The 25,530-nt window shown below is 32.6% G+C and overlaps 1 protein-coding gene across 1 annotated transcript in view; it reads left to right on the forward strand.

Moving 5' to 3' along the window:
• LOC107441357 (cubilin) overlaps positions 1-25,530 on the forward strand; it is a 208,698-nt gene that overhangs the window by 118,707 nt on the left and 64,461 nt on the right. The window contains exons 35-46 of the mRNA XM_087163788.1: positions 719-832; positions 2,170-2,394; positions 3,733-3,865; positions 5,131-5,330; positions 8,902-9,095; positions 11,319-11,517; positions 12,533-12,751; positions 14,623-14,778; positions 16,741-16,937; positions 18,125-18,265; positions 18,734-18,936; positions 20,683-20,873. Coding sequence (XP_087019914.1) covers positions 719-832; positions 2,170-2,394; positions 3,733-3,865; positions 5,131-5,330; positions 8,902-9,095; positions 11,319-11,517; positions 12,533-12,751; positions 14,623-14,778; positions 16,741-16,937; positions 18,125-18,265; positions 18,734-18,936; positions 20,683-20,873 — 2,172 coding nt within the window. The remainder of the gene's footprint in view (positions 1-718; positions 833-2,169; positions 2,395-3,732; positions 3,866-5,130; positions 5,331-8,901; positions 9,096-11,318; positions 11,518-12,532; positions 12,752-14,622; positions 14,779-16,740; positions 16,938-18,124; positions 18,266-18,733; positions 18,937-20,682; positions 20,874-25,530) is intronic.

A 25,530-nucleotide genomic window follows, 5' to 3' on the forward strand; every position in this document is an offset into this window, starting at 1 on the left:
CATATGCTGTCCCATCAATGAAGATTGTGAAATAATTGTTATTGATGGTGTGCTGTTATGGGGACGCTTATGCGTCTCCAAGACCTTCAACCTTTTAGGCATAAAAGTTATTTAATCTAATAATCGCTTGGAGGAGAATTAACTGATCCCGTCAATGGGGAGCACTCGGTCTGATTTTTCGCCGTATTGAAAGGATTAAAATCGAAAATGCAAGGCGTTTTGAAACGCTCTTCTCTAAGATAAAGCCTACCCTAAACATTAAGCTCGATTTTGTTTCGCAATTTAACCTCTGCAGGGACATCAAAACGCACCACTTCAAAATATAACATTTTTATATCTTTATGTTTAATTATTCGATTTTATGATTGTTCATAATTATATAAAAATTTTGATTACCGTTTCATTCCTGCTTTTCACTTATTTGGTGTTGAGGGAATATAAATGCAAGTTACCATTTATATCCATACCTGCCAACTTTTTCTTCGCCTAAAGATAATTTTTATAAGGGGTAATGAAATGATAAAGAACTTCTATGCTTTTTTACAATTATTTTTATTGAATGGTGAGCAATTAAAAATCAAAACTTTCATAATGTTTGGTGACTTTTAACTTTCCATTTAACTCTTGGCATCTCTGCACTTCCATTTCTCAAACTCCTTATCTCCTACTATCTCACAATTACGTGTAAAAATTAAAGAAAATTTTAATTTTTTTTAAGGTTGTGGCCAACGCCTTCTTGCTGATAATGGAGGAGAAATAACTTCAATGAATTATCCAGATTTTTCACCAGGAAATGTGAATTGCAGCTGGATAATTTACACCTCCGATCCAGGTATTCATTGTTTACCTTTAGCTATTTAACTGTAAAGATTAATTTTTATATTTTTTTAGACATAACAATCGCGTTCTCTTATTTTTTAGACATAACAATCCCGATCTCTTATTTTTTTAGACATAACAATCCCGATCTCTTATTTTTTAGACATAACAATCCCGATCTCTTATTTTTTAGACATAACAATCCTGATCACTATGAATTTTAATTTCCATTATTTATCCAGATTTCAAAGTTTACAAATAAGTTTTATCTAACAAAAATATATCCTAGCCGAATATACATATTTGAGTAATTAATATGTTATGGAGAAAAAATAAAACATTTTTTACTCCTAAACAAGTAAATTTTTAAAAGTGATATACATTTGTTACTTTGCACTTTACTTTTTCTGTAGTTTTTTATCCAGCAATCACACGGACAGCTGTGTTAAAACAAATTTAAAAACAAATTCATGACGGATGGATTCTCACTCTATAACCAAATCATAAACTCTACTAAAAGTGCCAAATATCTTGGAATCATTATCACCTCCAATTTAAATTGGTGTAAACACATACATAACATAATCGAAAAAGCCAACGGAGCCTATTGGGCCCTTAATTCAATGCAAAAATCTAACTCCTTACTTCATTTAAAGTGTAAACGTACTATTTATCTAATAGCTATCAGGCCCATTCTAACGTATGCCTGCCCTGCTGTTACTACTTTAAATAATAATGTGAAATGTAAACTTTCACATACGGAAGGCAGAATCCTTAGAATGATGGTTGATACTCTCAAATGTATCAGCTTCAACAGTATAACACAATGCTTGAAAATTGACGATATTAGTGTTTATATAAATAAATTAAATAGCTATCAGGCCCATTCTAACGTAATATAAATTAAATAAAAATTTCTATAATAAAACCCATAATTTTACACCCAGCTATTTTTATCTCCTCCTTGATACTGACCTCATCAAAGATAAAACAAAATTTTGCCCCATTTCCGCTTTTTTCTTTGGTGATATGGAGACCCCGACAGAGCTGGAACAAAGTACAGTTTCATATTTTCTTTTAAATCATTTGCATGCATTGGTGTAGAAAATAACTGTGAATTAAATTTAGGAAACAAAGAAAGATACATTAAGAAAGATACATTAAGACAGATCCTTAGCTAAACGAAAATTTCCCAAAAAGAGTTGGAAGTTGAGCAAAAAAATAGTTAAATAATGATTCTAAGGGATTATGACAGGATGGTGATAGATTTTTGGAAGGATTATGAATGTCATACTAAGTAGTATTCTATCACATTCATCATAATTAATTATAAAGATACTTTTTTTACAGGTGAAAAAGTCATCCTTACTGTGACCAACCAACAGATTCCTGAAAGAGATGGATGTGTCCATTCTTCATTGATCATTATGGATGGTGATTTACCTGATTCGCCAGTTCTCAAAGAAATGTGTGGTTCACGCTCACTTTTGCCAATAATTTCTCAGAGCAATGCTATGCACGTTTTCATGAAAAATTTTGGAATCTTCAGGGCAACTTATGGCCTATCTTCTATGCGTAAGGAATACATATCATTTTCGTTAAAAAAAAAAAAATTAGGGGAAGAGCCAACGCCTCCTATAACTGAAAGCCTCCACACGGTTTTTTATAGGTAGTCCGATCAGACCAGTGTGAAGGATATCCACTTTCCGAACAGTCACTTAATACAAAATCTAGTTAAAATAAGAAAGTGGTAGCAAATATATGACTAAAAAATTTTTTTATTTATGAATATTATTGGTTTGCCTTATTCACTTGTCAACCACTACAGATTCAATTCTCAAATATATATGATGGAGTTCTCTCAATTACTTTTATAAAATTTCACCATTCATTTGCGCTTCGGCGGTTTATTTCTTATTCCCACTCAGATGAATTAGTTGGAGCCCGTATGAGTACTTTTATAAAAGGTTTTGGGTTCATGCTCACAACTGGTTCACTTTTTAAATAGTCTCTGCGGACTACTTATAAAAGACCGTGTGGAGGCTTTTTGATGTAGGAGGTGATGGAAGAGCGAGGCATTGCCTGATTTCTCCTTTAAAATTGTGTTATGATGTGTGGGGCCTAAAAATGATTGACGATTTGAAAACTCAAAGAAAAATCGAAATATTTAGAAAGATATAAATAATCATGTATGTTTAGTGAGCTACAATTTGTTTAGAAAGCGAGAAAAGTATTTTCCATTAGTTTCAAAATTAGTTGCAGAGTTAATCAACAGCTGGTGCCGCGGATAACTTTCGAAACATTAAAACTATGCTTTCTGCTACATGTCAGATAATTCTCAATGAAATATTTGCGTGGATGTCTGTTTATTTTATTCCCAGACTGCGACACGTTGCTGGAGAAAAGGATTTTTACATTAGAAAAATTTCATAAAAGATCTTCTCAACTATCAGCGCCATCTTTCTTCAAACGGTGTAACTAGTTAGAAACCATATTGCTGGTTTAGATAGAATGATTTAGCAAACTGTAACTATACGTTTCAGCATTATCGTTTCTCTTTAATTGATTTTTTAAATTAAGTCTTTTTTTTAACATATCATGCCTGAACTTGATGACACATTACGTAAGATTAGCTCAAGCAGAACTTTAATAATTCTTCCTAACTTGATAGGAACCTTAAGAGTCGTGGACTACGATTCTATATCTTAATGCTAGAAAAATGTTCGTGAATTCAAAATTTTACTTCATGAATATAAGAAATATTTTACTTCCATGTATTCAGAATTTTTGTGAATTAAATAATTAAAGGAATAGCTCAGAAGATCTAGCAGCTGCTTCTAGTCTTACTGCATTATCGGGTTATCATAAAAAACTTTTATAATTATTTTTGAATAAAAGCATTTGTTATTTCAGATTGTGGTGGCGCGTTTTCGTCTCTTCAAGGTACATTTGGTACTCCTGGTTATCCAAACAACTATGACATGACTATGGAATGCATATGGACCATTCAAGCGTCAGCTGGCAACAAAGTTCATTTGTCTTTCGAGTAAGTGATTTCAAATAATTACATTACTTTTTCCAAAAAAGGGAAAAGATTATTGTATTAATTTCGAGTAACATACATTATCAGTAAAAAAAACATTAATTTATTAATTAAAGATATCTTGAAAAGTATAAAAAATGAAATACGTGGACGAAGAAAGCTTGATTATTAAGTAATGTATTTAAATATTCATATAAAATTAAACAAATGGACAAGAATTACTTAGAGTCCGGGATATTTATGACTTTGTATTAATACCAGATTTTTTATTGATATGGTGTAATAAATCGAAATAAGTGAGATAAATTATCATTTCAACCAAAAAGCAGCTGTCAATTTGATAAAAGTGAGTTAATTCAAGAATATTGGCTTTGAAATCGACGATGGATTGAAGTCTTAGAGAATATTAGAAACGAAGTCAATTAGTCAGAAGAATCGAAACCGAATTAGAGAATATAGAAAATTTTACCTTAAAATATCAAGCTCATTTCTAGCGACTAAAAAAAAGCCATGAAAAAATTTATTGGTTTTGGGACTTTTTATAAGACTGTTTCAATTTAGTTGAATGCAATACATCAAAGGTATCCTAGTAGGAAGGAAATTCTGAAAATGGTTGCGATTATCACGGCGATATTGTCGGGAAATGGATATATTTGACTGAAATGTTTTACAGAAATAACCTTTTAGTGAAAATTTCCAAAATGTACCAAATGAAAAACAACAAATTTAAAAAAAAGAGAGAGAGAAAACAGTGCGTTTATAGACTGATTATTTTGAAGGCAGGATTGAAGCCAAAGTAATTTAAATCATTTTAGGTATATTGAATAGCATTTTAATTAATTAATTAAACAAAAAACTATAATTTTTTAATAATTACTGGATAGTTTTATAGTTACTTTCATTGTTTCTTCATTTAAATTACTGTAAAACTAAATTAACAAAATCACGTTGTTATGAAAATGTAAGTTATAAGTACCTATGATTAAAATTAAAATATAGGTAATTACACAATCAACAAATTGAAAATTGATTTTATAATTTTCTATTATTTTTCTGAAAAACATTTTTCGGAATAGTTAGAACCCAGTTAATTGTATTAATGCTTGATTTATTTATTTATTTATTTATTTTATTTACTTATTTATTTAATTTTTTATTCATTTTATTCATTTTATTTATTTAATTTAAATTTATTTAATTTATTTATTTAATTTATTTATTTAATTTATTTATTTAATTTATTTATTTATTTATTCATTTTTTTGCAGAGTCTTTAGCATCGAGGATAGTGATTACTGTAATAATGACTATGTTGAAATTCACGAGAATGATGCTGCCGGCCCTCTTATTGGAAAATATTGTGGACACCGAATCCCTAGCAATGTCACAGCAGCTAGAAAACTATGGATCAAATTTAGATCTGATGACATCGGCACAGACTCTGGTTTCTTAGCTAACTATGAATTAAGTAAAAATAAATATACATTTCTAAAAATAAGCTAATATTAGCTGAAAATTAATGGAATAAATATATAGCCGAAAATATATAAAAGAGTTGGACAAAATAATGTGAAATCCGCTATATGAACTTTATAAAAACATCCTTCCTTTTGGTTGCAAATGTTTCGAAAATTTTTACATTGCAAGCCTGTTAGCACATTTTGAAGAATCATTGTTAAAGTTTTTAAAAATTATGGTATTTTCATCGGTGCAAAAGTTTCACTGTTCAAAAAGATCGAAGGATGTTAATCTCAAAACTCTTAAAAGATTTAATTTTAAAAAATCTGTAAACTTAGAGTATATAAAACTTTTCATATTTTACAATTCAAAAAAATTGGCAATTTACAAACTAATTAATAAAAATAAATGCCATTCCAAGTAAAAATGTTAGATTTGAAAATTTTTAGAGCATCAAATTCACCTTTCAGAGAACACCAAGTTATAAAATTTTGCTCATTTTTGCACGTTAAAACAGACAAAAAATAATCACAGTTCTTTTTTTCGAATTTTATCAGAGGAATCAGTTTCTACTTTTAGTACAGGATTATCTGAAGTGATCTGGGAATTGTAGGTTGAGAAAATGAAGGACCACCATCTTAATTGCTTTATTTTCACATTGATATTAAAGTTTAATGGCTTATTTCTGGTTTTCACATAGATTGGATTAAGCGCACTATTAATTTACTATTTATATGTTACATATTATATTTAATTTCACAAATAAAGGAACAAAAGGTTTTGAAAAATGCACTATTTTCGATCTATTTAAAATACCTATTGCTCATAAAAAATAGTAAGAGTATAATAACAAGATATAAATAGTAAGAATATAATAGTATAATAACAAGAAGACCACATCATCGATAAAGTTCAATGCAATATAGCAAAAAATTTAAAAATAAAGTTTAATAGCAAACTAACTACAAAAGAAATATAATAGCTTGAATAAAGTGTAACTAATAAATATAACTGATAATATAGCATAAATTTAACTGATAATATATAAATACAATTAGTAATCTATAAATGATCAGTAAATATTAAAAAAAAACATATAAAAATTATAGCGTGAATGTTTCATTTTCATAACCTTTTTGCGTCTTGTCAAAAGATGGTCCAGAAATGTTTTTACCTGTTTTAGAAGTATTCTTCAGATCTTCATGTTCCGAAAAGTTTTAAAATAACTCTCTTCTTCGTCATACGAAGTTGCTTTCAGCAATAAAATTCGTTTCGTATAGACAATTAATACAAGTTCAGAATATCCTCCAGATCTTCATGTTCGGAAGAGTTTTGAAATAGATCCTCTTCTTCATCATTCAAAGTTGCTTTCAGCAATAAAATCTGCTTGGGAAAGACAATTAATACAAGTTCAGAATATCGTCCAGATCTTCATGTTCGTAAGAGTTTTGAAATAGACCCTCTTCTTCATCATGCAAAGTTGCTTTCAGCAATGAAATCTGCTTGGGAAAGACAATTAATACAAGTTCAGAATATCCTCCAGATCTTCACGTTCGGAAGAGTTTTGAAATAGACCCTCTTCTTCATCATGCAAAGTTGCTTTCAGCAATAAAATCTGCTTGGAAAAGACAATTAATGCAAGTTCAGAATATCCTCCAGATCTTCATGTTCGGAAGAGTTTTGAAATAGACCCTCTTCTTCATCATGCAAAGTTGCTTTCAGCAATGAAATCTGCTTGGGAAAGACAATTAATACAAGTTCAGAATATCCTCCAGATCTTCACGTTCGGAAGAGTGTTGAAATAGACCCTCTTCTTCATCATGCAAAGTTGCTTTCAGCAATAAAATTCGTTTCGTATAGGCAATTAATACAAGTTCAGAATATCCTCCAGATCTTCATGTTTGGAAGAGTTTTGAAATAGACCCTCTTCTTCGTCATGCAAAGTTGCTTTCAGCAATAAAATCTGCTTAGGAAAGACAATTAATACAAGTTCAGAATATCCTCCAGATCTTCACGTTCGGAAGAGTTTTGAAATATACCCTCTTCTTCCTCATGCGAAGTTGCTTTCAGCAATAAAATCTGTTTCGGCTCGGTAATGAATACAAGTTCAGAATAAAGTTGTATTATACAGTTGTATGTTCTTACAAGTACTAAACATTTATAACTTCATACATGAGGTTTGCTTTTTGTGCTTTTGCCAAAAAATTAAAAGAGCTTTTTTTAAAAAGAAAAATTAGAAAAGCAAATTTAACTACATTTTATAAAAAGTTTCACTTTTTCTGAATATAGGTAATTTTTGGATACTTCGTAATATGTTGGGGTTCAATTTATACACTTGTCTTGGGACTCATCATTCCTTAATCCAAGCCTGATGCAATACTCAATTTAAGCAATAACTGGAATTCGAATGAAATAATAAAGCAGAACAAAATTTTAATACTTTACAGAAATGAGTAATGATTCTCTCAAAGTAATAAGACAGAGACTGGTTAGCAGGGAGCTGGACTCATGTTCGTAAAAACGGGAGTTCAAATCCACCAGACCAAAGATTCCCCCAATCGTGCATGGTGACTGTTGCACGCTAAATCTGTTGGCTCGCAAAGCCCTCAGTGCTCCCCAAACAAATTATGCCTCTGAGGCTAATTTGGAGATTGATCATTCTCTGCTTCAGGTCAAAATTATGATCTCTGGATAAATGAATGAATCCGCCCTATAAACGGGTGTGACTTATTGGTGTACCAGAAGTCGAACTCTAGGCCATAGATGGCGCCACTGGAGCATAAGAACAATCACACCATACTGCCTTAATGTCCGACGACGACGACAACAACAACAAGACAGAATGTGTAAAAGGGTGCCTAAAAGGGGAAGAGCAGTGAATGAATTCTACGTCCACAAAAACGATTACTGCCTCCTTTTTTTTCATTCTTTTTTATTTATTCGTATGTATTTATGCGTAGAAAGAAACAAAATACGAAGTATTAAAATTAAACTCGCCCTGAAAACAGATTTAGATGCTTTTTAATTTACGTAATTTATGTTTCTCATTTGACAAGACATTTTTGGGTTACAGTTGTTTAATAGTAAGCATAATGCTTTTTTCATCCAAAGCGAAAACTTATGCTCGTTTTTGTTAACTGATTCTGATCAAACCTTTAAACCAAATGTAATGTTTAAGTAAATCATTCGATGTGGAATTTACTGATCATTAGTTATGTTATATGTTAAATTTTGCGTATGATGCATTTTTTAGATGGTATGAGAAAAAAAGTAAAATAGGGGCTGAAATTAAGCAATTTTTTGGTTCTCTAAAGTTTATCTCACTTTGAACCGTTGCAAATTTTTATTTTTCTTGTTTGGGAGGTTCTAAGTTAAATAGATTTTCACAAATTGTTCGAAAATTATAAAAATGATGTTTTTTTAAAATTTTAACTATCCTTTTTGATAACTGCAACTATGTTTTAATGTAGAAGAACCTTAACTCCTAAAAAAAATAATGTATCAGCTAAAACTGTTTACATAACTGAAAAGTTTAAAATTTAATATTACGAGTTCAATGGTGTTTCTTGCTTTCGTTCTAGTCCATGGCATTCAGTTGAGTGGAAACGAAGGCATAATTGAATCCCCCGGCTATCCTGATAAAATAATGACCACAAGAGGCAACGAATACGACTGGACGATTTTTGTTGACAGTGGACTCTTTGTCAGCCTACGTTTCCTTGCCATCGGTATAGTTAGAATCACTGAAACGAATGCTTGCTCCTCAAAAATAAAAGTAAGTACTTTGTAATGTACAAATTTCATTCGATTCAAAATAAATGAAAGGGGAAATTGTTAACAAACTTAGAGTGCTCAAAAAATGGACACCCATGTCAAGAATCGACATGCGTGATTGAGGAAAATAAAATATATTTGTCACAGAAAACGTTAAATTCACAACAAAGAAAAAAACAGGAAAAAATAAAAGTGAAAATCAAAATTAGAAAATCCACGGTAGCCGAGAGTAAAACAATAAACGTAAAGTAGTCCATGAAAAGTGAAAAACAAATAAAAATTAAAAAACAAAACTGGAAAAACTGCAGTGGATTGGGGAGACAAATCAGTCCAGGACACGTTTCTACGGGCTATGAGTAGTTGGTAAGAAAAAACTCGTGTCGTTACTGGAATTCATATGAATTGGATTCCAGGGAATCCAGATGAGCTGATGTAACAGGGTTGGAAAGAGTTTTGGCATGAACTAAATTAAATTTATGCCTTAGGTTCCAGCCGTATACGGCAATAAATAATTCATTGAATTCTTCAGGATGGAGATATCTATCGTGTCCTTTTAATATAAATCTTAAAGCTCACCTGGTTTATACGATGTATCGATGGTAGCACTGGCAATGTATGCGTTATATGCAACACCAATTTCAAAATTGATTGAATTTATAAGGGTTTAAGTTCAATTTTATTTACTTTGAAACAAAAACGTCATGGGGTATTAGCAATTTTGCAGCTAATGGAAAAGAAAAATGGTAGTAACATGCTAACTGTAAAAATTATTGCAAAAACAAAACTTTTTATAGGACTTTCTTGGTATTATTCGTTAAATAAAAGTAAGTGTTTGCCTCTCAGAACTCTTACTCCCTAGCGACCCTTGTCTTTTTTATTAAGTTCCTATTTTGCAAAATGATAAAGATGGTGGCATAAGTGATTCATTATTTGCCATTTTTAGAATAAGATAATTTTACCTACCATGATGGCATAAATAAATAATATTTAAATAAAAATTTAAATAAAGTCTATTTGAAAAACTTAAGTGTTTTTTGGCAAAAGAACACATCCACCTAGTTTGAACATGTATATACTTTCTTGTTTTTCGTTAGCATGGTATTTCGAAGCTCTTTCACCAAAGAAAATAAAAAAGTGACAGTTTAAGTGCCTTACACTTAAAGCGAAGCTACAATTTTAAACTTTGTAAGTCATCTTGCTGCGAAGAATTATTTGGGCGTTAGGACGTACTAATAACTTAAATATTTTAAAAGCAATTAAACTTTTTTAAAAATAGCCAATCGCTGAACTTTTACTGCTCGATGATAATTATCAAAATCGCAGCCTTATTTTCAGTTTCTGCACAGTTTTATGAGCCCAGATAACGCAGCATTGATGTTAGTTTTTAAACATTAAAAAATTAGACCGTAGACGCTATTTATTTTAACAAAACTGTGGCTTTTGTCCATGTTGACGTTTTGCACCATTTTTGGAATAAACATAGAGAGATCTTCTTTTTCATCAAACTCAATTCAACTTTTTCGAGATTTTAATAGCCTTAAACTAAAACAACTCTAAAAAGAAGATCAAACCAAAAATCTGAAAACTTTTGTTTTTTTTTTTATTGTCTACCATTCTATAAAATATTTTTCAAAAAACTTAGAAATTGGCAGTCCTGCATACGTTATACATTGCTGAGTCACGGAGAATTTTCGCTGATCATAGTGACCGGTAATGACGTGTTTCGTTGGATTGATGTTTCATTCAAAACAATTCTTATCTTACATCACGGCATCACTGCGTAATTTATATGTAAAAAATCCTTATAAGTATTTGAAAGTATAGTTAATAATACTTCAATTAATATAGTTATAGTTAATATTACTTTTTTCACGAAAGGTATTTAACAATTCGAAGGCAATTTATTTTTCTGGAGATGATATGATAAATGCGAAAATAATTAAATACTGAATTTTTTTATAACGGAATTTTGTGGCCGTAAAAGGAGAGGTATCTGTTAGACATGGCTTAAGGATTATATTTTGCTTATTTTAAACTTTTTTCATATTTATAGAATATTTTTATTTATTTTAATTTCATTACTCTTCCAATACAGTTTCTCTGGTGGGAGAACTCTGCACAAATTGCAACTCTTATAAAGTTATGAAATATATTTTTACTGTCGGTGGCGAATTTAATCTCATATTATGATAACTTATAAACAAACTTATCTTCCTTTTTAAAGATTTTTGACGGTTTTGATGATACAGCTCCACTGTTGGGAGAGTATTGTGGCTATCAAATTCCTGAACCTTTAGTTTCCACAAGTAACACCATGTCTATAAAATACAGTCCTGCTTACGATGGCAGTGGGTTTTTCCGTTTGCAGTGGACTGCTGTGTTAGACAGAGGAATTGTTATAGATTTACCAAATGTACCAGCAGGTAAGAAAAAAATATTTCCTTTTGCTGTGAGCTTCTGTAATAAATAGTCTGATTTACGCGTCATATTAATATTTTTAAAAAATTTGCTTTCTCAAGCAAATATTGCTATTTATTTTGATAATGGTTTCATTTTTTCCCTCAAAGAAAAGAAATTATAGTAAACTTTGTCTAAAATCCATGAAGTATATAGCATAATTCATTTCAAAACTAAAAGTTTTTCTCAGGGAACCCTATAGTTAATATTAATTCACCTTAATTTAGCATGTTTAACCCTTTAATGGGCCATTTATTTCTAGTAAAGGTAAACTAAAGTATTTTGGAATTGAAATTGATATAAGAATAGTAATTGATATAATAAAAAAAATAATTTAGCTTATAAAAAATTAATCTAAATTTTAATACCATTTTTTTTGGTGGTAATGATGTTTACCATGACCTATTAGGAACTTATTGACTTTCATTTTTCGTTATTTATAAATTAATTTTATAAATGCTACAAACTTCAAAAGGAATTATGTGTTTTATAACTTTTATACGTTCTCTTAAACTAACAAATGATTACCAATTTTATTTAAACCCACTTCAAGAAAGCTGAAGTTATTAACAAATGGAGACCTAAATTAAAAGTGGTGAAAAAGTTCACCATGAACTTAGAAAGGGTTAAACCGGAATCACAGTAACACGGAAACGCAAAGTTAGAAAGGATTCAATGAGAAGAACTTTTCATCTCAAATTCTGTTCCACATCCATTAATTTAAAGTATAAATTAATGGATAATTAATAATTTGTATAAATGAGTTAAGGCAAACACCTAGAGTAAGTCACGAAGTTTCGATTGCTGGAAAAAAAAATTCAAAATATCTAAATGCGAACAAATCAGTGGAAACGAACTTCTCCATTGCAGAACGCTAAGTTACCCTCTCATAATTTAATTTTGATAGTTTGAAAATTTCTTTTTTGTTATGTCGATTATACAATGCATAATATGCATTTTAATTTTGTTGTTTTGTTTCAGAAAATCTATGCTGGGAAGAGCTAGAAATTGATGCATCAGATCAGACCCCAGTCAGAACTATAAGCTCTCCCAACTACCCTGAGAATTATCCCGATGAAATCAACTGCACATATATTATCCGTGCTCAACATTTTGAACATGTGGAATTAAACATATCGGAGTTAGTATTGGAGGCAGCAGACAGACGGTGTGAATATGATACCCTGGAAATTTATTATTGTAAGTCAAAAAGCAAATCATATCGTTTATTATTTCTTTGTTTATTTTTTCGTTTGTAACAATTCGTGCTCAGCATTTTGAACATGTTGAATTAAACTTATCGGATTTGTGAATATGATACCCAGCTACTTTATAATTGTGAGTCAAAAAGTAAATCATATCATTTATTATTTCTTTGTTTATTTATTTATTTATTTATTTATTTTACAATTCATGCTCAGCATTTTGAATATGTTGAATTAAACTTATCGGACTTGTGAATATGATACCCAGCTACTTTATAATTGTGAGTCAAAAAGTAAATCATATCGTTTATTATTTCTTTGTTTATTTTTTATTTTTTGTTTATAACAATTCGTGCTCAGCATTTTGAACATGTTGAATTAAACTTATCGGACTTGTGAATATGATACCCAGCTACATTATAATTATGAGTCAAAAAGTAAATCATATCGTGTATTATTTCTTTGTTTATTTATTTATTTGTTTATTTTGCTTATAACAATTCGTGCTCAGCATTTTGAACATGTTGAATTAAACTTATCGGACTTGTGAATATGATACCCAGCTACTTTGTAATTGTGAGTCAAAAAGTAAATCATATCGTTTGTTATTATTATTTTTTGTTTATAATAATTCGTGCTTAAAAAAATCAGTTTAAATTTATAATTCCAAACAATGAATAGGAAGTATAAATTTCAACATCACTTTATAAAAAGCAAAATTTTAAAGAAAATTCGTAAATATTGAAACATATTTGCCGTTAGAATTATAAATATAACAAAAAAAAATAATTTATTTATTAACCACAATTTCAATATATAATACTTCTTCAAGTACATCCGATTATCGAAGGGATCCGATTAATAATGCGTTATAGTCCGGAATAAATATATTTTCTACAAAAATATTTAGACGATAATATGCAGAATCTCTATCGTCTCAAACAAAAATCTGTTTCAGTGAATCTGTTAATAAATATTTCTTTTTAAAAACTATTTTCTATTTCTCAATATCAGATTCTTTAGAGAAAATGTATCTTAAAAATTAGTTTGATCAAAAATCCTGGAAAATCATCGAATTTGTAAAAAAAGGCAACGGAAATTTTCATGACACGTAGACACCCTGATATGCATGTTGTTACCACTTGTTTCATCAACACAATTTTTAGGAAGAACTTCGTCTCGAACTGGTGCGCAATTGGCAGCGAAAATTTTAATTCTTAATATGGATGACATTAACAGAATCCGTGAATCGGTCACTGGCGCGTCGTGCCCATTCAAAGAGATTCTCGTAATTTCCTATATTTCAATCCCTAAAGAGTTAACCTAAGCGAATATTTATCAAATTTTCTTACTGTTTTTGCTTTTAAAAAGTACTATGTGTAAACTTCAGTTTCAAAAATAAATGTTTAAATATAATTAGTGCATTATGGTAAGCAAAATTATTTTATTTCAGAAAGCGAAAAAAAAAATCTGATAATAAAGCACTTAACTACTAGTTAGATGTTTCGATTAAATGGATGTTAAATTTGAGAGCCGTTTTAGGTTGGTCTCTTTAAGCTTAACTAGGAGCACACTGGCGTTTTCGAAAATAAGAAAAAGTCATACATACAGTAGAACCTCATAAGTCTCTAACAAGAACTTTTGAATCTCATAGTGCCTTTACGAAATTTGAATTTCGAACTCAATGTATGCTCGAAATGATGCGTACTGAATGTTATGTGAGCAAACAGAGATGTAATCTAAATTTTGCACGAAAATGGGGGGGGGGGAAGATTCCTCATCTACATAAAAAAAATCTCTTGACAATTTACAACACTATAAACAGCTTATAGTCACTTTACCTAATTTAATTTTCTTCTGTTTTAGTGACTAATCCGAATGTCAACGAATGGACACTGAATTCAAGTCTGTGTGGTAGGCACAATTCTCTCCTATTTGCAAGTCCGACAAATGTGATGAAATTAGTGTTGTTGACTGATAGGTTTATGAATTTCAAAGGATTCACCTCCACAGCTCACGTCCGTATGTATAGTTACTTAACGTACTGAATTCATTAACTTTGTGGAATGTTAGTGTATGAATTTAAAACACAACACCGTTCAAGTAACCCGTCATAGCGAATTCTCCCTGACCTATAATTCTAATTTAAAACTTGATGAATCGAAAAAAGTGATTCCAAGTAAAACAGGCTGAAATTGCAAACAAATTATTGTACTATTACTTACCCTCTGCGTAAACCTGTTTTTTTTTTCGAAATGGCTATTCTTGTGAAGTGTTCGAGTGTAGCAGTTATTAATGTGCATAGAGAATGAACTACCAAGCATAAAATCGGGACTTAACGTCAGACTTGTTGCTGTCACAAGCTTCTGAATTCTCTAGCTGAAAGGAGACTTGCCAGAGTTATCCACTCCAACAGAAGAGCAGCAGTACGTCAAATAGCAGTGAATCTTAATGAAGATGCAACTGCGAACGTCTCTGAACGAACTGTGAAAGAATAGCTTTGAAAAACAGCAAACGTGTCCAGTTTGCAAAGGAGCACGAGGATTGGACAGTAGATGACTGGAAAAGGGCTACGTTGTCTGATGAATCGCGTTTTTAATTCCACCATGCAGATGGTAGGGTTCGAATATGGCAAAAACAGTACGAAAGCATGGATCCCAACTGCATTGACACAGCGCTTCAAGCTGGTGGAGGCAATGTTATGTTTTGGGGTATGTTTTCTTGATATTTCATGGGTCCTTTGAATTCCGTAGAACAACGTCTGAATGCCCAAGCGTATTTAAGGGTTATCGCAGATCAAGTACATCCTGTTTGGTTAATGGTGTACGCTACCGGGGATGGATACTTTTAGCAAGACAAGATGCTCCTTGTCATACATTTCGTATTGTAGTCAGATGGTTCGAATAACATAACGGTGACTTTACCTTGCTTCGTTGGCTCACAAAATTACCAGATCTCAATCCAGTTGAGAATTTGAGGAATGAGATAGAACAGGACAACAGGCAGCTGGATCCAGTGTCATCCAGTCTACGGAACTGAAAAGTACCGTTCATCGGATATAAGGTCAAATTTCTCCTACTTACATCTCATAGAATCTATGCCAAGAAGAATTTGAGCAGTATTACGAGCTAAAGGTGGTCGAACAGTGTTTTGAAGGGATGGTCATAATACTTTGGCCACTCAATGCATTTTTCTTTTTCACATAGCTAGCTAGAAAATACTCGCTTTTACTAGAAATAGCTAGGATTTTAGCCCTGAAACGGGTTTAAGTGCCAGGTCTTGGCTGTATGATGTGTTCGTTTTTGTTTTCTTATGTTTAGAGTAATCGCTAGTAACAACTTGCACGAAGTCAATTTATGCATTCAGCATGTTCACCTAATTGATCTAATGGTTCAATGTTAGGTTTACATTATACTTATTGGATATAATAAATACACTAGTAAGCTTAAAAGTTTTGTCTCCTTTTTTTGCTTTTCAATAGCTTTATATAAATTAAAAATTGAGCATTTGTCTGTTGTCTATTCTTCACCGTAATCGCCTCTACAGACAATGCATCTTTGTAGACATTGTGTCACTTCTTGCATGCTAGTCAGCTTTGCATGCAAGTCATACTAGCAATTCGGAAACTATGAACATCATCTTCGCTTTCCTCTCTTGTTAAACCGTGGCTCAACTGCAATAGCTTCAAAGAAACATCACCACACACCCATCTTACTTAGATTTGTAACCCTAAGTTGACGATATTAAACATGACGTTAAAATGCAAGACCATGGCAGAGAGCTGATATGACACGCTAATAAAAACTGTTTGAAAGTTTGCAAATGTGCAACGATTAAACAAACAATTGTGTAGGGAAATTAAAAATTTCCAAGTTAATATTTCTCTATTTAAAACAGAAAAAAAATTGACTGACTTTACTTCAGACAAATATTGTCTTCGCAATGTTTATATTTTTCTTAAATTTATTACTTCGCATTTTTCAGGTTGTGGAACCCATTTGTTTAGTGCAGCTGGCGTAATAAAAAGTGATTACATCTACACCGGACTAAACAGATCACAGCACTTCAATCCAATCCAGTGTGAATACGTCATTAGAGTGAGGCCAAGGAGAACAGTACAACTCCATTTCGATACTTTTAATGTGCCATCCGATTCTGTTTGCAGCTCCAACTATATTCTGGTAATTTGCTCTCATACCATCTTAGTCCCAATTACAATGATAAGAAAAGAGAATTAAGGAAAAAGCTCACATTCTATTTGGATACCTAAAATGTGTGAACCCCATAATCAATAAAGTCCGAAAGTTTTTAAATATACATCTCGGTAAATTATTAAACCTAAAATTGCCTAAATAAAAAAAATTAAACTCTATTTAATCTGGGCAAGTAAAAGCCAGTTGCTTACATAATTAAAAAGCTAAAGTGATATCTACGAACTTATAATCCGTCCCGAAGCGCGTAATAGCAGATCCTACGCGATACTAGGTCTAAAACTAGTTTGGCGAAAATTGCAATTTACATTGAAGAAGCGCTCTCAATAAAATTGCCAAAACAGCTGTGTACTGATGATTTTGTTTTGTTTTAGGTATAGTGTTATTCACAAAGTTTAAAATGGATGCTATACTCCTTAGCTTTAATAAAACTAAACTTTCGCAAAACTTCACTAATATTAGCGCTAAAAATGAAGGAAATATTGTCCACTCTTTTGCTTTCTGTGTATATATACAGAGAGAGAGAGAAAGAAAGAGACAGATAGATCTATAAATGAATGTCTGTCTGTATATTCTTTATGGACTCCTAAACCAACCAACCAAAAGCGATGAGATTTGCATTCATATAGTTTGAAGCACGAGGAAGGTTAACATTAGAGCAATCCATAACGAACCGTTCTCGATCCCCGCTGGCTGAAGACTCCCCGTGTAGTAAATGGTGACTGGTGCATGTTAAATCTGTCCGGTCACAAAGCCCTCCATATTCCCATAACAAATCGCTAACTCTCAGAATGATTCGAGATTGATCGTTCTCTGGTTCAGGTGAAAATTACTATCTGTGGATGAAAAAATGGATGTATGAATTGGTCCGCCTTGTAAACAGGCTGTGACGTGCGTGCGGCTGAAATCATATTACTGACCATAGATGGCGTCACTGAAAAACAAGAAACACACCCTCTACCTTAAATTCGCTTGGTTTCTCCTAGCAGATTTGCTGGTATTTAGCAAGCGACATTAGAAACAACAACAATAAGTGGACCAAAATGACAAACTTCATCATGCTATGCGCCGTAACCAAAGTGTTAATGTTGATAACGTTCTTGAAGGCAACTGAGAATAGTTACGCCTTGTGTATTAATTCTCATATTTCTTTATAGCTACGCAATGGTGGATCAAATGCATCTCCTTATTTGGGTAATGGTAAATATTGTGGCTCTACAGCTCCGCCTAACTTAGAATCCTCTTCTAATCAAATTTATGTTCAAGTGGTTGTAAATTCCTTGGCTTCAGGCTCACCGGTAAGATACTATGCACCTTAAAATTGAATATACAAAGTGTCCGAAAAGCATGAAAACGGTCATTAATCCCCTTTGGCTCAGAGATAATTAATGATACCAAAATTGAATACCACTCCCCAATTCAAACTCTGTCTCATCCCTTGGAAAAAGGGGCTTACAGAGGATACCCGGGACTAACTCCTCCTTTGGAGATTCTGAGTAAGAAATGAAATAGGAGTTCCTCTGTAAGATTTTGAAATACCCCCTTATCCAAACTCTAAGGAGTGTGGTGGGGATCAAGTTTACAACTATTGATGGCATCTTTTGAAAATACATTACGGATATTTTCAGTTTTTTTTTTTAATCTGATGCTTATTTCTGGGGATGTTTGACGGTTTCAGTGCTTTTCGAGCATCTTGTATGTAATTTCTTGCATCAAAATATGCTCCTCAATTTTTTATATTGTTTTATGTATTTATTTATTTTAAGAATTTCCACATACGCTATACGGAGGTATCCATAGGATGTGGCGGACGTGTTTTCCTCACAGATGAAATCAGAAATGTAGACATTGTCTCCCCCAATTATCCTAATCCACCCACTCATGATATTGAATGCGAATGGGTTATTGTCTCTCCATCAGGAACAAGAATGAGAATGGATTTCGAGAATGAATTTCATCTAAGTCCGAAGTATGTTCTTTCAAATTCCTAATTCAAATGGTGTGCAGAAAGAGCATCAAATATGGGTACTTTTCCATATTCCCAGGTGCAAGAAATTTCAATTTTTTTGTACATTTAATTATTTTTGTTTTAATTTTTGAAGCGTCTATATTGTTTCACGTCAAGGAAAAAAATAGTTAAATTTGCCTGCACCCGTCTATAGGAAAAGTACTCAAATAAATTTTTTGAACTTCGATAAAATTTCTAGTTTTACGGAGATGCCAACTTGCTCCAAACAGCGAAGAAATATTTTCGAGTGGTAGTTTTTTATTGTATGATTCTTGGTTTAATAAATTTGATTTATTCGATTTTTATCCACCACTATTTCTAAATAATTCGAAGGCTTATATAATTTGCTACTTTGTATAGATCAGTTATGTTAAACCTATCAAAAAGCAAGCAAAGTTTTACCAATTATTTGAGAAATTTAGTTTGTAGTTAGTTACCGTTTTTTAAATTATTTCATCGTATCCGGAGCAGTTAGCATCTCTGGTTTTATTTATTAAGCCTTTCGTTAATGCAGTCCGCTTCCCTGAAGTGGCTCCACTAAACTGTGCACCACCCCACTAAAAGTGTGCACATTGCAGGCTAAGATTTCTTATTATATCTTTCTTTTAAAACTAGAAAATACTTCACTCCTAAATATAGCACACTAAAGAAACTTGTTCGACTTAGAAAACATATTAAGAGTATTCGAAATATTTTTTATTGATATTAATCCAATATAGGTAAAAGGAATATTGGTCAATAGGTAAATGGAGTATTAGCCAGTGGCAGTTTCAAACCGATAGGTGATGGTTACCAAACGGTATCACGCTGACACCGGGTAAATACGACGCACGTATGCACAGCATCTTGCTAATATCGGCAAATTATAGCGCTTGTACCCTCATGGCATCGTGTTATTACCGGTTAAATACCGCGCACGTACACTCACGGCATTGCGTGGAGGCTGGCTAAATACGTATAACGTATGACAACGTATTTCAACGATCTTCAATATTCAGTAAAGAAAATATTGGGCTGATATTGTTTAACCAAGATTTTCAATGCCGAAAAACTCCAAACATCGAATTTTTTAGCAACCTTTGACAGGTCATAAACTCTGAGAGGCAACAAAGCTTAATGGAAACGAGTGCATATTCATAACTGGCTAGCAATATGCTAACAATATAGCAAAGCAAAACTTTGTGGTGTTGTGGCTTTCTTAAGATAAACCCTTTTTCTTATGTTATATCCTTTAGATAAATCTTTTACTTATACTTAAATTTCACTCTTAAGAAAATGACCTTGAACTTTGAAATTTTCTACAAGTGAAGGATTTATTTCCAGGAGCTCAAACTTGCAAAATATTCATTTTTCATAACCCACTTCAATATGAAAAAATCAAAGCAGGTTGATGTATTTTTTACCTACCCATCTAGTTTTAAAACAGCGTTGTGCTTTAATTCAGATCCAAGCATAAATGTTTATATTGTGAATTTGATTTGGTAGATAGAACTAAATTGTTTCTGCAAAATTAATAAAAACACAGGCGCTTCCACTTTTCTTATTTTGCGAAAAAAATCGTTTTATGAAGGATGTTTTGCGTAAAATAGTTAATTTCTTCATTACTTAAAATATATTTTATTTTTTGGTATAGTGTTCTTTATTTAATCTATAGTTCAGTTTAATGCATATGTTTATTTAAGCGGTTCTTTATCATTCCATTTGTAGTTGCGTCGAAGGAGATCAAGTTGAGTACGTGGACATCCACGATGGAGGTACTGAACTGGCTCCAGTATTACACAGATTTTGTGGACACGACCAGCCATCCAGCGTAATGAGTACAGGAAATGCAATCTTCGTTAGATACGTTACTGGAGTTGATACACCTCAAGCTGGTTTTAAATCTACAATACGTATAGGTTTGTGTTTAATAGTAATAACAAAATATTCTCAAATACAACTAAAAACTAAAATAAAATTTCACACGGAATGAAGCTTTAGAGTAATTAAATTATCCGTCAAGCTTGGACGACGCGTGACACCCCTTAGTGTTTACATTCAGTCACATTTGAGCATTTTGTCTCTACGACTTAATTCTACCCTATATTTTAAACGACATACAGGGAGATCGGAAGTATCTGCCCCAAAATATAAAGAAGGTTAAAGAAAATCGATATAAGGGATGCGCAATAAAATGCCTGTCTGAAAACACCTCGTGAAAGTAGTAGATAATGACTTCTTCATCGCTTGAATGGCACCAAACACCTTATCTTCTTGCAACTGGTCTTGCCTGACATGTTGACCGTAGTGCTTCAGTGTATCAGGAGACGTAACTGCATACCTGCCAACTTTTAATCCCTTCCATTATCATTTTTTCCAGTGGTATTAAAATAGAATTAAAACTTCACTTTTAAGGAAACAAATATGTTGTATTTGAGAAAACTTAAGTTGACAACCATGATAGTAACGCATATTTATATCTGTGCTTAATTTTTGTAAGAATAGTGGTGATCAATATCATTTAAAAATTAAGATTATAAAAGAAAAAATAGTATCTAGTTACTACCACTTTAAATATGAAAATAAAATCTTCCGGAAAATCCGGAAGAGTAGGCAAGTATGTAACTGGCTCCAGCAAGTTTGAGCGCTATCATACTTAAGCTGTGGTGTCAGAAATTATTTTGACGTAGCATAGTGACTCCTGTAGGTTGTTTAATCTGATGAATGTGTGACAACAATCATAAAAAGTGGTAAAAAATCAAATTTTAGAAGAACAGTTTATTTTTAAATACCCAAGCGTTCTGATTAAGTGCTAGATATACATTCTGAACCAATTTTAATATGTTACAAATGTTTCATTTTATCGAGAAACGAAAAAAAAATTAAGCAATTTTGCTTCCAGTTTTTGGGTGCTTGTGGAGATGTTGCCTGGCCTACACGAATCAACAAGATCTCTCCTATTTGAACTTTTTTCTGTGGTGCCACTTGAAAAGCATAATTTACAATTCTTTTGTGGTCGATTCCACCGTCAGATTGGCAATTTTAGCTTCAAATGTTTTTGCTCAGATTTTTGCTATTGTACGACATTTTACGAAGCATATGTGAAGCTTATATTATAGTTTGTGGTCGCTTCTTCCAGCTTTTATTGTTTCACGTTGATTTTATAAAAGGTTCATTACATATCTGGAGTTTCTTTTCACTTAGTAACAGTTACTTCGTTTTCCAGTTTTTTTATTCTCAGGACTTTCACTGGTGTTTCCAAACATGCATGGGTTCCGCGAATAATTTTTTTTTGTGTACCCTTTAAATGTTGACCTGTCATTTTTCCGATCACATAAATGTGAATTGCAAAGTGTTATTTACAAACCAAGATGATGTAGTGATATGAATTCGCAAACTGAAATAATACGAATCGTGACATGTATATTAATGTGAAACGCTGTTTTGTGTGAATACATTGTTGACAAACAATTAAGTTATTCGAATATAAATAATTTAATAGTATTTGTAAATCAAGAAAACTCGACTCGTGAAAAGCATTAATTTTGTTACCAAACCTATATGGTTCTACTTCACGATAAGCTTCGGAAAATTTAACGTTTCAACTATTTTAACTAATAAAGTAACGGTTGTGCCCCAAATTACAAAGGATATGAAAAATTCAGTTGCTAAAAAAATCAGTTATTTTATTATGAACAATGTCAAAATTAGTTACAAACTTTGCCAACACATGGTGTGACTGATTGTAAAAATGGTAAAACTGTAATTATTGCAGCACGTTTTTGTGTCTGATTTCGTAATAAAATATCACTTGCGTTAATTAATTTGTATAATTAAGGTCACCATATTTAACTATTAAGAATGAGTTCTGATTCGTGAAAATCTGATTATTAGGATAGAAAGTTATTTAAGGTATTTCATTTTTTTTGCACACTGTATACATTAATATGTACATAAAAGCACGCTTCAAAAGCGTAACTATAAAGCAAATAATCGCCCGGTTTCTAATACTTTTCAAACCACTACCTTGCCGATGTAACCCCACGTTTATTCTGCCTATGCTAATTTTATATAATAGATCACAGATAAATAATTTTTATAGAACGTGCAATAAATTCGATTCTAATTAAGCAGAGATGTAAGTCAAATAAGATTAGTGATGTTACCATTTAAATATTCGAAGAATCGAATCATCTTTTGATTAATTTGTAACAATGACTTATGTTGACTTATAAATTTATAACAATAACTGAAAGCCTCCACAAGATTTTTTATAGTTAGTCCGATCAGACCACTATGAAGGTAAACCAGTTTACGAACGAAGCATTTATCCAAAATCTAGTAAAATAAGACAGTGGTAGCAAATATATGTCTAAAAATTTGTTTAATTTTTGAGTATGATTGGTTTGTCTTACTTACTTGTCAACCACTACAGATTCAATTTTCAAATACATATGATACTTCTCTCAATTACATTTACAAAAAGATCAGTAAACCAGGAGGCTGGGAGTTGGATTCGTGGTCAGGCTGCCAGGTTTGGAGAGGCGACAACGAGGAGGGACGTGTTTTTCTCTGCTCCGCAATTATGCCGTTTCACCGAACTGCCCGCGGAGGAAAAGTTTTCCCTTCCGGCCGTATGCCAGCATCAGACTTATATGAGACATCTTCGATCGTCAAAAGGTTTTTACCGGCCAGATCTATGAACTACGCACTTTACTCAAAGTTTCTTCTAGAACAAACTACTGATATCGTGGAACTTCGTAAGCTGCGAGATTCCATTGGAGAGATTTCTACCTCAACACCAAGTAGATATTACAACGAACTCTTTAACGCAGCGGTGTCCGCAATTCAAACTGTTGAGTCGAGTCAAAAGAAGCCAACTGCTTCAACTACAATGGAGACAACTATCACTGAGACAGCGGAAATCCCTGTGACCATCCCAGAAAGTAGTGTTACTAATGAAATAGAGACTGAGCCCGTTTCCGAGCACAGTGTTCCGAATAATATCACAACTCCTTCCAGTAAAGATTTGAATATGGATAAAGACGAAGAGACATCAGCCACTGAACCTGAGATCCAAAATAGAAACAACAAAGAGCCACCAGCTAAAAAGAGAAAGAAGAGGAAAAAAAAAGTCTGCCGTAGCTACAGAAAATGTTGACCCATCCATGACCCAGAAAAGCTGCACTCCTCCGGAATCTCTTTTCATGCCGGAGTCCACCCCTATTACTGCATCAGAACCTACGGAGGAGACTACCAACAATGCCACAGAGCCTTCCACTTCAGTAGAAAAAGCTCACCCAGTTAAAAATGCTAAAGTCCTCATCCGTGGCCTTCCTGATGATTTTAGTACAGATTAAATATCCCTTGAATTAGAGAAGCGGAACATTGAAATCCTGAAAATAGTCCAGTTTAAGAAGAAAGTGTGTGAAGCCTTTAGGCCACTCCCCCTGTACCTCATCGTTATGCCAATGCTAGCCAATCACGAGATGATCTACCATATTGAGAGCATCAAGCAGGTCCCGATCAGCATAGAGAAATACCACAGCGGCCGGCGGCCGCTGCAGTGTTTTCGATGTCAGAGTTTCGGCCACACCCAACGTTCCTGCTCCTCCAGCCCAAGGTGCATGAAATGTGCCGAAGGGCACTATTCATTCCAGTGCAGAAAGAGCCGAGACTCCCCAGCTAAATGCTGCAACTGCATGCAAAACCACACCTCAAATTTCACTGGGTGCGAGGCCCGTCACAGTCGAAAGAGAAAAACGACCAAGGACACACCTACTTCTACAGCCCACAGACTTGTTAGCCTCGTCAGTGAACTTAAAGACTTGCTGAAGGACCAAGACGTACTGCATCTTCTCACAACTTTAATCCAGGGGAATTCCCCATACAACTGATGTACTACTGAATCAACTCATGCCTCACCTCATCATAGACTTATTATCTGATCCTAACTTAGAACTTTGAACTGTATATGACCTCTGGACTAAATGCCAAAACAGTATAGATGAATCGGTTAGAAGCGCTTCGCGCTTAACACCAAGATTCCACTCATATCAATCAATCAAAACATTTACAAAAAAATTTGGATTCATGCGCACAACAGGTTCACTTTTTAAATAGTCTGCGCAGACTACTTATAAAAAAACCGTGTGGAGGCTTTCTGATGTGGGAAGTAATGACTCATTCCCCACAGAAGGCATCTATCTACTAAATTTGCTCGTGGCTGTAAATTTGAACCAATGATTGGTATGAAATCAATCATTTTTTCAATAAATTAACTCAAAGGTGACCTTCGAAAAAATGAACTTTTCGTTCAATTGAATCAAGGAATGAAAAATTCATTTTTCAAATGTAACTAGTAAACGTACATGTACAGCCTAATGCGAATTTATTAAGATGTCTTGCAATTAAGAAGTTACAAAAGGAGCGCACATTAGTAAATTGTAGACAAGAGAAAGCCTCAGCACGGGATGCCATTTACAAGAATGATTTTGTTTGGAATTATATAAAGCTTTATCTATCATACGGCATTTCATTATGGATAGTAGATGCTTGATATTAGTAGTAACTTAG

The sequence above is a fragment of the Parasteatoda tepidariorum genome, chromosome 5 (genome assembly GCF_982258835.1).
Source record: "Parasteatoda tepidariorum strain Cologne lab strain chromosome 5, Ptep-v5.0, whole genome shotgun sequence".
NCBI lineage: Eukaryota > Metazoa > Arthropoda > Arachnida > Araneae > Theridiidae > Parasteatoda > Parasteatoda tepidariorum.